This window comes from Hippoglossus stenolepis, chromosome 19 (assembly GCF_022539355.2).
Source record: "Hippoglossus stenolepis isolate QCI-W04-F060 chromosome 19, HSTE1.2, whole genome shotgun sequence".
Taxonomy (NCBI): Eukaryota; Metazoa; Chordata; class Actinopteri; order Pleuronectiformes; family Pleuronectidae; genus Hippoglossus; species Hippoglossus stenolepis.
The window spans coordinates 15,809,891-15,827,345 of record NC_061501.1 but is presented as its reverse complement, the minus strand read 5'-3'; the positions used below and the strand labels follow the sequence as shown (position 1 = coordinate 15,827,345).

Below are 17,455 nucleotides of genomic sequence, written 5' to 3'. Positions count from 1 at the left end.
CCCTCCCTCATTTTTTATTCCTCTTTTATTTCCTCTTTTCCCATGGTTGCCGCATCCAGTCCTCCACCAGTTTGCAGGTCTATTCAGCCGAACACAAAAGCAGCAGGCTGGTCCTCTGTGGACCAGAGGAAAGTATGCCTCTCAAAAAAACTGAAAAAGAACCATCCTGCTCTCTCTATGGTGATTGAATTTCTTAACATCTTTTCAAAAAGCGCTTAAATGCCTGGAGGCGAGAGGAAGAAACAAGCTAATGGTGGATGGGGAGCACTGAACAAATTTCAGAGCCCTTTCCTGCTCGCGTTTGAGGTTGAAAGCGAGCTCCTGCCTTTCAAGTTTCAAAGTCCTCCTTCCTCCTGCAGTGTCACTGAAGGATTTGAAAAGAAGGTAATTGTGCTCACTGCCATCCTGATCAGAGCACACGCCCCAGCTCTAGTATTTCAGGAGCTTTCTCTGCCACTATAATGGTACCTGGTGCTCCGTTCCTGCATTCTTCTTCCCTTACCACTCTTTCTCCTCTCTCTCTAACCCTCGACAAATGCACTCTCTCTTGCTCTCCTTCACTTGCTTTCTATCTGCCTTTCACCCCCAGCAAGCCACTCATTAAATCCTAAAGCCCAGGTTTCTCCCTTTTTTCCCCTTGTCTGGGGTCTCTATTGTAAAACTCTGGTTCAAATACCTTCAGAGAAAACCCTTTGCATGGCCTTTAATATGGCCGTATAAAAGAGAGCATGGATGCAATGACAAAATGAAATTTTAAAAGAGATAATGAGAAATGGAGTGGGGCCAGTTCCTCTAAAAGTTGGGCCCTGGGACAAGGGGCGGGGGCTGAAGTTAAGGGTGCCCAGCCAATTCAAAGAAATGAAAAGTGAAACAAAACCCTTGGCTTGTTGTTTTTGAAAGTATTTTCTAGAGGCAGGGGTTAAGAACAAGGACTTCTGTTCCTCCACATGCCAATCTGCCCTTGACTCTCAAGCATCCCATTTGCCCTCCAGCCTGAACCCATTCAGACAGCGAGCGAGTGTCTAAAGGTACGACATGTATGTTTCACGGGTGCACAAAGGGCCATCGCCTCCGTTACTGCCTTTCCTAAAAGCCGAAAACATCAGATGAGGTGTTGTTGTACCTCTGAGCCAAAGCCAGACATGTGCTGTGTTCCACCTTCGAACTTCTCAAAGCCCTGTTGTCAGTGGCACAAACAGATTTTGGCTGGGGAGCACACTGAGAGTGAACAAGGAGGAGAGTAGAGAAGGATATACAGTGAAATCACAAAACACTTCTTCAAAGCTCCTCTCCTCCTGTGCAATAATCTCTTGCTCCTTTTTTTCTTTCTCTTGCAAATCAACTCCCGGGAAAGACTCAAGACTCCCCAATTAACAATGAGAGGGGGAAGAAAAATTCCAGCAGCTGGCTAGAGTTTAATAAGAGCACCTCTCCAAGCAGCTTAGGCTTATGTACCTGATTCACCGGCCCTGGCATTGGCGCTATAGACAGAGGGAATCATTCACGATTAGTGCAGACTGAAAGACAAGAGAGGGAGAGGGAGACCGCTCAAACTCCACCAAACCCAACATGACAAGAGCGCAGGGGATTACGGCAATTGTGTGAGGTATTTTTCTGATCAACTTCTTGGCTGACAGGCTCCGTGCCACAAGGAGCTCAGTGCCTTCCCCACAACAGAGTTCAGTTCTGCATTATGTGGAGGTTACCGACGTAGTTCAGCGTTTCCCGTATCTGCTTAACGTGGGTGACATTCGAGAAACTCCTTGACAAACAAATCTTCTGAAAGTCACACGGCAGAATCCGACCATTATCCTGATATCTGTGGGCAGCATGATTAGCAATTCCCAGTCAAAATATCTGTCAGCAAACATGAAGTTCACCTCCTCTGACTTTGCGCGCACGTTTGATTCTGTCTCTGAAGAGTGAATCCATGGTGGTGCATTATTTAACCATAAGCGTGTGACTGATGCTTAGACGAATTGCAAAGAGAAGCAGGGGCAGGTCAGGATGTTCCCTCTCCTGGTTAGCAGTCTATTGTCAGCTCCTGATTTCCCACACAGTGCCCGCAAATGCCCTCTTCAATATTCATCTAGGCAAATTTGACGACTCCCACATCTCAATTTGGCTCTCGGCAGCACAGGCCCCAACCCCCAGCTCAGTGGCCCTCAGTCCCAGCCTGTTTCGCTGCCGCCGGGGGTCTGCGGGGACGCACCCAGAGCTCAGCATTTCGCAGTTCCAGCCTCCAAGCCCTGGGGCTGGGGAGGGGCAAATCAAAGCCAGCATGGCTCCTTCCCATTTTCCCTGTGCTCACCTCAAATCAGCCTCACAGCAGGGTTGTGTCGTGCCAAGCCTCCGGCTGCCCCCAGCTACCCCTTATTCACCCATTAGGGGCATAGGCCCACCATAGAGCGGCCTGAAACCCCACTACCATTTCATCAGGGCCACATTGTGAGGGAGCAATGAGCATTGCAGTGAGAGCTAAAAGATCAGCCTCTAAAATGCACACTGATGCATTTTTGACTGTGGAGAGCTAAGGCCTTGAAGGTTTTTCCACTCAAAGGGCACCTTGGCCTGTATTCTTTAAGGAATCAAACACCAATAGATGCATTTGATCAAGGCTTCAAGGCAAAAAAGCCATTTAGTACTCTGGTTGGCTTATAGACTACATTAAAACTGCTTCAGAAAGACACAAGTCAGCAATGATCAGCCATAACCTGTTGGTTATTTAAACTGCTCTCTGCAACAATACAGAATGATTGTGTGCTAGGGCAGACTACGGCAGAACTATGTCTATTTGGGAAAGTGGGTTTTTTCGGGTGAATCTGGGCACACGGCCCACCAGACCGGAGTGGGCCAGCTTTCCACTGGGCCTCAGCATTGGAATCCCACTTCTGACACCAGAGTGATTCGGACCAAGTCTGTGGCACTCAGATTAGGAACAGCTCGCCAAGAAAAATGGATATCCAGCCAATGCAAAGAAACACAGAGCCAGCAGTTAGGATAAAATAGAAGAAAAAAAAAATAATACAGTCATTTCAAGCACATTAAGTACATTCCAAAATGCCACTGTGGATGTTTCCACCTTACAGTATAGGATGACATCATAAACCTCTTTCACATAAATTTTAATTGCCCAGACTTTACGTCCATGTTGTATTTTCTTTCCTTGGCCACTCTTATGTAAACACAGTAAAATGTTGTGTTTTTGTTAGCTTCAAAATGTACATTCATACAGTGGCCCTGAGAGCTCAACGCACAGCAACTTGAAGGCTGGGACACGGCTGTTGTTGCCATGGTTTGTGCCTCGTGAAGACACTAGTTGAGGTTGGCTATACCACAGTAATGATCAGAAGAAGATGCACGTTAGCATGTTATATACCCAGCTAACACGACGTTAGCCTGTCTCCTTTATTTTCTGGTATTTCGTCAGATAACTTATGTAGGTTAATAATGCGCATGAGGCTAATGCAAGGGTCCCGGCCATGTCACACTTTTGTGTCGCAAGTATTTGGTTGTGTTTAGAGTATTTGCATCATTTTCTATTTTCTGCACATGTGTAGATGTTTTCTCCATTTGCACATGTTTTATCTATATGCGTAGATATATGTGTTTTCTGAAGTCGCAGTACGTCGAGCTTTCAGGGCCACCGCACATTCACACTTTCTGTTGCACATGTTTGGGTGCATGAGCGCGCACTGCATTGAGGCACAGAGACCCTCATTAGGATAGTTAGCCAGCACTTACTAGGAGCTGGATAATTAGACACTTCAAAAGGCACCTGCCCACCATCCCAGAGGAGGCAGGACTCAGCAACCCCCACACCCCATTTAAAACCATGTTAACTCCTATCTGAGGCTAGCAGGCTAATTTAACTTTTGACATTTGATATCTAAGGAATGAGAGGGATCAGCCATTTAGCTGGAACAGGATTACCCCCTCCAAACACACACCCACCCAGCCTATCACCCCCAGCAGCCCTCCTCCTCTTCCTCTCCCTCCCCTTCAACCCCAAACCCCCCTCTCCCAGTCAGGCCGGATTCATTAATTTTCCTGCTGCTAAGCACTTTATCAATGACTGGTGAATGTCTAAGTCCAGAGTGGACTCTCTCTCTCTCTCTCTCTCTCTCTGTCTCGCTCTCTCGCTCCCCCTCCCTCTTCTGTGGTGATTAGGCTTGTGAATGTTTGGATCTGTCTGTGTAATTCACTGCCTGCTCCGTCGCTGCTGATCTGTTCTCACACCTGCTACGCAACTCAGTAAAGACGAGTGAAACTGTTTCAATTAGAAAGATCATTAGAAAACTTTTAATGTGCTTTGAGAATGACATTGTCGGGTGGTTTTGTAAACGTCACAGTTCACACGGAAATGTAAAATACAATGCACAATGTAAAATGTACTGAACAACAGGAAAATTAATAAGTTTCACAATTTAGTTTTCATTATTACACAAAAAAAAGGATTACACAAAAAGAATGGAACCATTTTTATTGAAAATTGGTGGAAGAGTGGGGTATCAGTCGAAGAAGTAAACATTAACTTTTGGAACAGATTTGATTCAGGGGGCAGATCCAGGAATTTCTTCTCACTTGCTTTGACAATTTTTGACATTTTCACAGATTTGCCAAGGAATAAATTGTGGATCTTGATGAAAAAAAATCTGACATATTTAGGAGACTGGTGTTTTTTATTGTGTGCCATTTTTACTATTGAAATTAAGGTGGAGGTAACGAGGAGGAGCCATTCTATTTTTAATATTTTTCAGATTTTTTGTCATCTGAGAACTGAAGTAGAACAAAATGGGAATCTTAAACCAGTTGTTAAACCTGTTAAACATGCAAGCAGTGGTTGCTGTAGTCCTGAAGCTGAGCTAAACCCCTAATATAGGCCTAAGTTGTCTGACATAATAAACACTCAGTCAGTTTAATAACTTTATACCACCTGGCCAAGCTTACGTAATTGTTTTTCCCATCCACGTCCAAACGCCTGGTCATTTTCAGACCCATCTACATTTGGAGATCATTTTTGAAAACTTGAAAGCGTTGCATGCCGGCGTAGCATGGACAGAGAACAGAGACACAAATTTAAATTGACACAGCTAAAAGTGGATCTGCTCTCTCTGGGCTGGCACAGAATTCGCTGGTGGTGATTTTATTCATTCAAATGTAGCTGGTAACCTTTGACGTGTTACAGGTAAAGAGGTGCCGGGAGTTAATTTGCATCAATAACTCTACATTAGTCTCAGTATTATGCTTTCTGCTGAATGTCTACATTACAGGTTGAATCGGAGGCTACACACAAGTGTGACGGATCTGGGTTAAATGAACAGCACGCCCGGGCCTTTGATGCTGCAGCTGGTAACGCTTACTGTTCCTAACCCGTCACATTTGGACACAAGGCCTTTTTACCAGAGAGCATGACAATCACAATTCCAAACTACAAGCCAACTACCATAAAAATAACACAACTCAACTGACTCCCTCACCCTGTGCCCACAGCGAGAGGCCGCTCTGCGCATGCATTAAGTTACCTGGTGTTACAAAAATTCAAATTCGAGCTTTACACATTAGTTACTTAAAATAACATTAGCTAATTTTCCACAGTTCTCTCCTCAAGACCTAAAAGGTCCTAAATCACCTCACAAAGAATCCTTTATAAACCTATCAATCATCGTTCGACTTATAAAAAAAACTGCTTAGAAAACAGGGTGTAATTCACCCCCTCTCTCCCTTAAAATACAGGAGAGATCTGGACCCTTCATTACAGCGTCTGCAGCGGGTAGGGAAAGCTCTGTAGATTAGAGGATCTGCTGTGTTGGCCAAACAGACTCAACCACTGTCTGCTGGGTAGTGGGTGGAGGTGAGTAGGGGAAAAGGAAGAGGCGCTGTCTATGTGATTAGATAAATGCCTCTGTAATGCAAAGGAAAGCACAATATGGGATGAAGGATGTAGGTTTGGATGAGAGGCCGAGCCACTCCTGGTTTAAACCACACAACAATCTTTTAGTTCTGCGATAGTCTTAAACCCAAACATTAAAAATTGTATAATGGTGTTGTCACTACAATTATGTGCTGTTGTGAATTTGTAGTGGGAGTTTGACCCAGTGCAGATAACGGTTATAAAAATATACAAAAGTTAAAGCTTCTCCTTGGGCACATTCCTCTATCTGACCACGTATACAGAAGACCCCTCTACCTCCTTTTTTGCTTCATCTTTTCACCTCTTGGTTTTCCTCATCATATCTTCTGCTTCAACACTCTCTGTCCTTACGTCCTCCCGACCCGTACTCCCTCTGTTGCTGTCTGCTCTCGGTAATGAGCTCCCCTCATGTATGACCTCTCCTGTCACTGCCGCCAGTGGAATCCTCCACTCTCGCCTCCTTCTCTAATCTCTTGCATTACTTTGCCATTAATCCCACATTCCACACGAGGATGGCTGCGGGAGCTCAGCTGACATGTTGCCTTTATAATCTGGTGTTCGTATTGGAATGAATCTGTGGGCTGGAGGCATCGCGGTGCTGGAAATTATCATAGAAAAAGACTTTGCTGCTCCAGGCTACTTCAGGACTCACCTGTGGCATGTAGCATTTCCCCCGCCATCCTTCATTCCCCCTCTTTTAACTCTCACCCCACCTCACGTATTTCTTTCTCAGTCTCTCCCTGCTAATCATGGTTTTCCTTCTGTCATCCGTCACTCTCTCAAGTCTTCTCTCAGTTCCCATGTCTTTCCCAAATCTCCTAAAGCTCCCCTGCATCTCCCCTCACCCCCTTTCCCGCACACTCACACCCTCTCTCCATGCACCACCTCCCTCCATCCATCCGTCTCCCTCCCTCCCGAGCCGCAGTGGGACTGTTGGACTCACGCAGCCCCATGCTGAGCTGCTCCAGAGCCAAGCCAGAACAAAGAGCCCATTGAGCCGAGCGAAGACATAATGTGGGCCGCCTCTGACAGCACCGAAGATGAAGTCATGAGGTTGCCAAACAGTTAATAATCGCGACCCCATCCTCCAGTTGCACCAAGTGTGTGTGTGTGTGTGTGTGTGTGTGTGTGTGTGTGAGATTGTCGAGGAGAGTGAGAGAAAATCTGTGATTATGTGTCTGCATTCATGCATGACAGAGTATCTACAGTATGCAAAGCGTGCGCATATCTCACAACATGTGGATGGATAAAAACCTTTTAAGAGCGTAATGAGATCCTCCATGACACTCAGAAATGTGCCCAATCACTTTGTAAATACCACGGAGGAAAAACAAAACCTTCGGAGAATTGCACTTTTAGTTTTGGCCCTGCTCCAGCTGTGTTGAAGAACACCCACTCCCACCACCCCCACTCACCACCACCACCACCACCCCCACTCCCCTTTTCTTATTGGAGTCTGTCTGGCGCAGAGTCTGACATGAGACACATCTCCCCGGGACTGGAGCTGTCGCTGCGAGGCCCACACTCCGAACATCATTAGACTCACAGCTCCAGGTGAGATCAGGCAGGGTAGGAGAGAGAGAGCGAAGTGCACGTGTGTTTGTGTCTCTGCGCAAAAGCACGCATGTGGGAGCATTAATCTCGGTGCCACTGAATGGCCATGGTCTATTAAAATGCCTTTACAGGACTCCTCGCTTGTCAAGGGGCCTCTGGGCTGAATTGTGCTCAGGACAAGGGGAGGAGGGGGAGGCAGGGGAGAGAATGGTGAAAGACAGCTATGCAATTGATTAACATTAGAGGGACTTGCTCAAGTTCAAATTGCACGGCCCCTCCGCTGTAAGCTACAGACATTTGTTTCCCCGCAAGTAGAATGTTTCTTTCAAACCCCGTCTCTGCTTCACATCTGAGTTCAATTCTCCGCATGCCCTCTCTCTGAAAATCAATTCCTCCTACTCTTTCCTCCAGCTCTGCGAACAGACCAGGGCAAGGGGATTACACTGTCCCTCCCCAGATCCAAGCAAGACAACAAATGGTTCTTATCAACTGACACCCCCCTGCCATCCAGGAGGAAGAGGCAGAAAAACTGGCCAAGCTGCTTCGGCACGGATGTGTTTTCTGGGCTCTGTCTGCCAATCGTGGCTGCTCTTTTCACACTTAAAGCCTGAGCTATTTATGAGAGCCCTGGGAGAATGCGTGCGCAGCACCAGAGGGTGGGAAGAATGGAGGGAGCTGCTGCTTCTCAACCTCTGCTTCTAATCAATCACTAGAAATCACTGCCATGGTTTATGGCCTTTGATCCTGGCTCCTCTTTCGCACTATGAGGGAGAGGGTTGGGTGGGGAACAAGGAGGGGGAGCAGGGAGACGGGTGAGAGTCAAGGCCCAGGAGGTGTGGAGGTCAGGGGAGAGAGATTAGGGGGTATAGGGCCTTTTGCTCTCTCAAACCTGAAAGCATGTCTTGATTTAATCCAGTGAGCTCGGAGCACAGAGCTGAAAACAGCTTGAAACTGAAATTCTGGATGTTTTGCTTTACCGCTCACCAGCCATGACCTTGGTACAGTACATCAAACTAAATTTAAATACTGTATCTTTAAATCTGATGTGCATGTGGTACTTTTTTCTTGTGATGAACAAATAACTAAATGAGGAAAAGCAGATAATGTTTTAACGTGCATATAAATCATCTTGAAAACCTTCCTTGATTATAGTATTGTCATGTTTTAGTTCAGTAGGACCTGCCCTTTTCCACGCACAGTCACTTTTCTCCATACAAACTCCAACCCTGGTGGTAAGGCCACTAGTTGCTGTTTCATCACATTCAACAAGAGCCCTGTAAGGAGGAGTGAGTGAGTGAACAAAACAGAGAGGACGCGGATAAGAACACACTACAATAAATCCTCCTGGCAGGGTCAGGACACTCCTGCTTTGTTCCTCCTGGCAGGAGGGAAGCCACTGATGCCTGACAACAAATGGACAGAGTGGTAGAATAATCAACTACTGTTTCTCCACTTTATGGGTTTATGAGTTTATGGGGCCCTTGGTCGCCCCTGTGCCTTCCTCTCGGAGAGCAGTGAGATTTGGCATGGTTGCGGCACTGCTGGGACGCAGCGGGGCCGGACTGGTCGATGTAGCCCGATCCTGTCACACAGGGCGCGCTGATTTGTCTTTGTGAGGCTGGTTATCGGTTCAGAGACTTGTCTCTGACCTGGGTGACCTACGACTCCCAGGTCTTTCCGGCTCTCAGCGTGTCAGTGAAAATGACCTCGGGTTCCTCTGAAGACGCTTTGTGATGGTCAGCATGAACTATCACAACGTATTAGTTTCAATAATCTATGACTGAATTACTGAATTGAGATTGCATTCTGTATCGATGTATGTCATGGATCCTTAGTCATTAAATTCAAATTCATACTCCACACAAATAGGGTGCAGCATATTACCAGAAAGTTGAGGTATCCACCCCTAGAGTGGAAGAATGTCGCATTGATAGAATGACTACAATACAGGAAGGGGCGAGCAAGTTAGCATGCTAACTTTTTCAAATTATATTTTAGCAAGTTTTGTATAATTCTTTTTTACATTAGACAGTATATGAGTCACTATATGAATGTTATTTCTATAGCTGTCTGTCATTTCTACAGATAAAAATAAAAAATTGTTAGGATATGGCAATATGGCAACATTACAAAAAAAAAAAATGTGATACAAGTTTAAAAAAAACGCATTGGTTATCCAACTTATTGGAGGGAGAAAGGAATGGCGAGTGGACATTTTTTTACTTGAACATCAAACAGTGGGTCAGGTTTCATGTGATGTATTTACTGTGGTTGTCCATTGTTTTCCTGTGCAATGAAAGATTATTTCTAACATTTTAAATTATCTTTTTTATTTTTTAATAGCCTCATTAACTAGTTTTTTGGAAAATTGCAATGGAAAGTACAATGTTACCATAACAATTGCCAAAACTTTAGAAATAATACCCGAGTTATAATAACAAGGACTATTTTTTTAAGTTTTTGTTAACATTTCAACAAGTAGGATGAACCCCCCCAAAAAAAGAAAGATGCAATTCCACTACAGTGAAGTTCTGGCGGCATCTCCACAGCATGCTATAAGTCTAAAGGAGGTGGCTTATGTGCATCCTCCAGCAGTGAAGTAGCAGCGGCGCTCCTGCAGGCTGCTCTGGGCAGGCGGAAATGTGCCAGACAATAGAGGCCAGGCTGGGCTGGACTGAGCTGAGCAGCTGAGGTTCCCCTCCGCCCTGATTAGCAGCGAGGCTAAGCTAATCCTGCGCCTTGGGCCCCTGTGAGGTGGCGCTGCCAAACGCCTGTCCCCCCGCTGCTGCAGGAAATTGCCTTCAGTGCAGAGGTCCATGAAATGGCTGTGGCTCACCAGTGAAGGCAGAGCACATCCACTGTGTGCGCACATGGACTCAGAGTAATCTACAGGTAGATTTTATGTTCTATACCTCAGATAGTTCATGATGTACCTTTTTTATTTTTTTTTTAAACAGCCACACTGGGGATACATTATTTTCTTCAGCGTAATTTTGTTTATTGAACAACTTGTAATGTATTTATATGTATTATTTATGTACCACAGAGAAGTCTTTTGACACTAAAAGCCAGTTTTCCTGTGTGGGGTTGTGTGTCAGGCTCTATAACGCCTCCTCCATTGTGCTGTTTGACCTGTGGGCCAGCCCGGGCTCCCATGAGGTCCCTTATCCCTCCATCAGTCCTCTCTCATTAGCCACCACAGGCAGAGCCCAGAGCAGGGCAACACAGAGGGGCCCCTACTTCCTCCTCTGGTCCCCATGAAATACATACAGCACAAATACAGATGGCAGAGATCACCTTTTAACAGTTGTGATGCATTAAATCATTTCTCAAAATATCCAGCAGCTTGTAACCTCTAAGAGAGACTGTCAATTTAATAAAGCGAGCCGTTATATTTATTGCAAATCTTGACGTTTTCAGATCTCCTGACGCTGAATCACTAGTCTGCATCTATCACCGGGCAGTGGTTGGGTGTTCATGTTCATTTTATGTATTTATTAATCATTAAATCCCTTTAGCAGCACAGAAATGATCACATTGCCAAAGTGGACCATTGTATAGGGTGGATTTATTTTTAAAGAGTGGAAAGCAGAGGTGGCGAGATTAGGAGGGAGGAGGAGAAGAAGGAGGAGGAGGAGGAGGGGGGTGGGTAGGATACAGCAGAGAAACAGTTGATTATGAGCCCCATCAAGTGATCAATGATTTCATTAATAAGACGGATCACGCTGCTGTCATAGCTTTGACACGAGCTGAGGGATGATCCGCTCCCAACGCTCCATTTCCCCCCCCCCAAAGCCTCTCTCTCCCTCCCCTTCTCTTTCCAATATTGCCTCCCTCTGCCAACGACGAGGGAACGCCAAGGAAACAAGGGATGGAGCTGGGTGTTGAGGAGGTGGAGGTGGTGGTGGTGGTGGTGGGGGGGGTAGTCATGAGGGAGGGGGTAGAGGAGGCAGGAAGAAAAGTGAAAATCCATTTTGAAACCCATTTTCAATTAGGGGTCCACAAGCTGTTATCACAGGTGTCCCAGAATGGGGGCCCGTAAGTGAAAATGTCTCCTATCCGTTTCTGAAATGAAACCTTATCTGGGAGGCACAAAGATGGCGGGGACAGCATATCTGTAAATTACTTTCCATCCCCGCTGTTAACGGGAACTTTATTTCTGTCAGATGACATTCCCCTCTATTTACTGTTGATCATTTAAATGGCTGCCTAAAAAGGAAGGTGGCCCCTCGCTCTTCTTCTATCTCTCCCCCCTCTCTCTCTCTTTCTATCATTCCTCCCTCTCTTCCCCAGTCAGGAGATTTTCTTTTTTTTTTCAAAGCAGTGAAGTGTTCCTTTTCTTCTTTAAACACTTTAGCCACGCTCTCCATTTGCTTAGGGATTTCTCTGGTAACCTACACCAAAGCCTAACATTTGCTGCCCTTTAAGGCTTAACTTGTTTGCCTCCGAGACCCTTGCTCCTGCCCTTTTAAACATGGCCATTATGGAGGGTCCCGTCTCATCCGCTGTGCAAACTGCATTACTGGGGGGGGGGGCTCTGTTATGTTAAAGCAGCGTTCCCTGACAATTTTCTGAACTGGGTCCAGTTCGTCTCCTCCCCATGTTTCAAGTCTCATCCTATTATTTAAACTAGCTCCCTTGCTTTCCTCAAATCAGCAGCACCCATGTCAAAAAAAACTCCAGCCAACCAGAAACTTTTCTTCTCCTCAACCTTTCAGCTCCCGCCATGTTTTTTCTCTTTTTTTTTTAATAGCAAATTATCCCATGACGACAAGATTTCTCCAGGCAAGGACATCTTTTTTTTTTTTTTAAGCCTGAGACCCAACAAAAGAATCAGAGGACTTTGTGGTCCACCTGCCTGCCGAATGATGAGGGTAGGAGGGGAGCGCACCCCCCCCCCCAAACCCCTCCTAAAGAGCACCAATCACAGCATTGTTGTGGCACAGTCGGCCCTTTTGAGCTGTCAGTGCAAGAGGAGGGGGCATGGAGATGAATGGCACACAGGATGAAGCCACCATTTAGCAAAGCATGTGGGAACGCTCTACCAGGACTCAATAATTACTTTGTGGCTGCTCAACTTGGACAAAACTTACAGGACAAGAGGGGAAGACACAAGTGTTTACTAGAAGCACTTTTAGTAAAGATTTTAAAGCTAAAACAGTAAAAAAAGGGGGGGAGTGTGTCAATCCAAACAGATTCAGCTACAAGATCTGATGAGATCAATACCTCTTGGCAAGCAGATCCAAATCCCAAACATCCGCCAAGTTCATTCCACCTGCTCCTCGCACTTATTTCCCCACTTTTCACAACTTATCGTAGCGCACCGCAGGGTTTCCGCTGTGCTGAGATCGGGGGGGCCGCTACACTCTGCTTGCCGGGTGGAAATGTTTCGCCACTAGGGTTCCGCAGCTGCTCACAATTACCTTTTGTTTGCAGGGAGGCAGCGGGGCAAGGGCTACGGGGGTTAAAGTTGAGGCGAGTGTAGGGTTACACCTGATAAGAGGTTATGAGTTCTGGGGGCCACTTGGGAATGCGCTGTAATTATAACCACACAAAGAATGTGTAAGCTATCTTATGATTCCCGAGATTCCAGATTGGGATCTAAAGGGGGACCTTTCTGCACAGATACGTATCATCACTCCCCATCTTCAAGTGAATTATGAGTCTACTGTATTTTAGGGAGTGCAACACTGCTTGAAGCTGTCCGTACGTGGCTGTATAGGAAAGTTTTCCAGACAAACCTTGTGCTGCAATTACCGGCACATTATGGAGAAGAAGAAAAAAAAAAATCCACAATCACGCAGCCAAATTACATCCATTCTTTTTCTACAACAATTTTTTTTTTTTTCCCGTTTCTGCCCTTTTAATAAATAAACCAGCGCTGGCCATCTGGGAGTGAGTAAGAGTGAGTGTTCCCATGATGCCTCAGGATGCATTGCCTTACCCATACCCTGCGATAACTCCCATATGGGGACCAAGTCACAGCAGTTTGTTTACCCTTCCCAAAACGGTTTGTCTGCTGTTCACACTTGCGGTGATCATATTTGACAACAGCAGAGTGGAGGGGTGGGGGGGGGGTGGGGGGGTGACAGAAAACTCTCTATCAGGCCACCAGCTCCAGCTACAAGAGCCAACCCACCGTACACAAAACCATCCAAATCCTCTCACTGCTAATGAGCACAGCTGCAGCTTAGACTGTGGTGATCTCAACTCTGGTTTTGTTATGACTTAAGCTCGATGCTCCGAGGCTTCCAGTAAAATAAAAAAACACACACACACACACACACACACACACTGGCTTCTAATATTCCTCATTCCGGCATCTGAATCGAGAATGAAAGGCTGAATGACGACAGGCCTAATGAACTGTAAGCCCCACACCACTTTTAATAGCATGTGTTGAAGACATTGCTATGTAAACATGCCAGAGTTGTGCTACCAGCGAGCGTTGGATGTGACTCGCGGTGAAGCCGGAGAATAGGGAAACGTAAACAGTCATAAGAAAAGGATCTGTGCATGTCTTCATCTTTAAATCGTGTTTTTTTTGGGAGTTGGTCAGTTTCAGCCTCGAGTGATGAGAGCATGGGTACAAAGAAAAACATTCCTCGGTCCCTCAGTAGATGAGTAGCCCAGAAGCTCAACAATGTAAACAAGGTAGAAGGTGACGTATTGTAGCCACGCCCCCGTCTCAAACTCACAGGTCTGGAACGCATCAAGAAAGTACTTAGCAGTGAGATGCTCTACGCCTCCGTGACAAAATTAAATAAAAACGCTCTCTTTAATAGTCTTAAGATGGTGGGTTTATTACACAAAGAAGGAGTATTAAGGCCACTTAAAGGGGGGGCTGGGCGGGGGGGAGATAATGAAGTCATAATACTTCAAATACAAGAATAGTTGCAATATTACAAGAATAAAATTGGAAAAGAAACAAAGTCACAATTTTACAAGAACAATGTCATCATTTTATGGGAATAGTTGTAATAATGAAAGGAAAAGTTACGAGAATAAAGTAATAATAGTTTGAGAATATGGTCATAATTTAACAATTTAACTCGTAACTTTTCGTGACAGGTTGTAATTTTACAATCAATTATTCTTGTAATATTATCATTCTTGTACAATTACGACTTTCCTCTCAATTACGACATATTGAAAATATATTTTCCACAGTAACAGTAATTTACTTACAACTTTTATCCAGAGCAATCATTATTTGGAGAATAAAACTTTAATAGCAGCTGTGTGGTCGACATGTTGCCATTATTGAAATGACTGAAAACTGGGTGTGTTCCCATAGACCAAAGTTGTATCTGTGTGAAGTGGCTGGGTGTCGGTTAGAGGCGGGGCCTACCGTTTGAGGTGGTACTGGAGGCCACGGCCTTCTCGCTGATGTCATTGCGCACTGATGAGCCCTTGGTCGCCACAATGGTCTCAACTCTCTTCTTCTTCTCAGCTGCTGAACTGGCCTGCGACTGGTTTTCCATGGCGATTGCTCATTCCTCAACAACTCATGGCGACGAGATAACTGGTGAAGAAGAAGAAGAAGAAGAAGAAGAAGTTAGTCAGATCTCTCACACACTCATCTCTCCACTTGTAAAACCAGAATAACGCATGTGGGTGATTTCTGCATTATTTGCTTCTTGCTTGATCTACCACATTTTAAACATTTTATCAATAGACAGCCTCAAGACAAGACTTCAACACTGGGAACCTTGTGAGGAAAACTTCAGATCCAATCCTCTCTTTTCACGATGCCCAGAGCAGACCAGGGGTCAACCCAGCAACTCACCCTCATTTATTTTAGCTCAAACCTGCTGGGCTCTGATCCACTTGCGAGTGGGCCGTTATCTCAATAACCCAAAAACAAAATATAAATGAACTAATTCTCAAACTGTGTCGCGCTAAACTTCTGACTTCTGAATTAAAACATGTAGAGGCAGGACATCCTGACTATGTGTTATATATATGAATAGAAGTAGCTTGTGGATACACTGATAATCCTGCTCTGGCAGTTTTTCCAGAGAGAAAGCAGAAACCTTAAGGGGATACCACAGAGTGAGAAACATTCACAGTCCTGGAAGAAAAAACAAAAAAAACAAGGGTTGTTTGAAGGCCCTTTTGGGAATATCATGGTGCCGGGCAATTTTTCTTTCAAAGAATAAAGGTGGTTCAAGTTAATACTGTCTGTGGGTTTAGAAGGGGGTTCAGCCAACAGTCTTGCAGACATGCTGCTCGGTTCAGCACCTCAGAGGCCGTCTACAAACTCAACTCTATCTAGGTCATGGAGGTGTCTGATTATGGAGACTACATGGTGATACACCGCAACCAGCCATTTGCACAAAGTACAGGACAGCTTCATTTGGTCCAATGCAAAGCCTTTACTTAGCCGCCATAACTCATGGAAATATTTAGTCTGAGTGACGTTTTCTTTCCAATGAAGAACAGCTAATTCCCCACCTGTGCTATTTAATTGTCCTCCAACCTATAAACATTCACGGATATAAGAGGACAGGAGTAGAGTCGGCTGTAATGCAAACAGAGGCGTGCTGCTGAAACTACAAGAGAAGGGTGGTGGGGAGGAGGGCGGGGGGGCAGATTTTCACCAACTCCCCAAGGAGGGAAAGCGAGGGGGAAGTGGTGAGGGGTAAACTTCAGACAAACACTGTGCGCTTTGTTTGTTTTTTTTCCCAACCCCCTGAAAAACCAGAGTCTGTCATCCATTCTGACCCGGCAACAACATCTGTAAGCAATTGCTGGCTTACAAAAAAAAAAACAGAAAAGGAAAAAAAAAATAACACAATGCAATTACCCCCCCTACCAATCAAAACAGAATTAAACAAGAGCTTGTCCTCTAATCACTCCCACATGCATACATGTGTAGCCGTCATCAATAACCAAAGACTTTTTGTCCTACTTGCACAGATATCATCTCAAATCACTGTTGCGTGCATTTGATAGAGGGGATGCTTTCATTTCTGGGGGTCTTTGCGGCATGAGAAAAGTTAATTGTAAGAATATGTGCCGTGCATGAATGTCTGCACGTGCATATTTGTCAGTTGCTCCGCTCATATCTGATCACAGACGCCTTTGTTTTTAGTTTTATTTCCAGGACCTGAAATGATCAGAGAGAAAACTTAAACTGCCATTACATCATTCTAATGACTGAACCTGAGCAAAAGCAGCACAGGGGCGAGGAAGCAAGAGAGGAGCCATTCTACACCGCTGTTGTAGAATGGCCCCCAAAATGCTTTGTGTGTTCAGTGTGAGTCTTCTTGTGGCCCCCAGGTGAGTCAGACCACAGCAAAAGTAGCTGAGAGTGCAGTGGTCATGCGATGGTCAGGACCGGGGGGTTTGTAGGCGAGCTGTGGAGAAAGCGGGGCATTCCACCGGTCAGGCAAATATTCACAAGTCCGAGCCACTGAAGCATGTCTGACCGGCCTTTTGTGCTCCACAAGGCAGGCCACAGTTCCAAAGCAGCAATTAAAAGCAGGACCTTTTCACCCATAATCCCTCTGACCTGGACGCCCACACCCAGTCCCTGCAGATGTTCCTATCTTTGCCTTCGCCTTTCGTGTTGCTCATTTTCGCCCATGTCCCACCAACACGAAGGCACTTCCATCTGTGTTTACAGTGCATCACGACATCAAAGCAAAGTTCTGATGTGTTTTATGTGGTTTTTTTATGTCATTTTGCATCAGATGTTAATATAAGGACAGAGTAGTGGTAGTTTGAGCATCGTTTTCACGTGTCACTCTGACCCTGCACTGAAGAAAACAAACTCTAATCCACTTATAAGCAGAAATCTGATTTTTATATACATTTACATTAGAATGGCACTCAAGCATACTTATGCCAATAGTCTCCCTTAAATTCAATCAAGCTGCACCAAATTCAACATTCTCCTTCTCTTTCATCAAGATCCGTGAATTCTTTGCTGAGAAAACTGTCAAAAATGTCATTCTATCAAAGAAAGTGGAAAGAAAATCC

At 45.2% G+C, this 17,455-nt stretch overlaps 1 protein-coding gene across 1 annotated transcript in view; it reads right to left on the bottom strand.

Annotated features, from left to right (window-relative positions):
• Positions 1-17,455, bottom strand: part of gli3 (GLI family zinc finger 3) — a 93,052-nt gene that overhangs the window by 60,184 nt on the left and 15,413 nt on the right. Inside the window, exon 2 of the mRNA XM_035142850.2 lies at positions 14,820-14,993. Coding sequence (XP_034998741.1) covers positions 14,820-14,952 — 133 coding nt within the window. The 5' untranslated portion in view covers positions 14,953-14,993. The remainder of the gene's footprint in view (positions 1-14,819; positions 14,994-17,455) is intronic.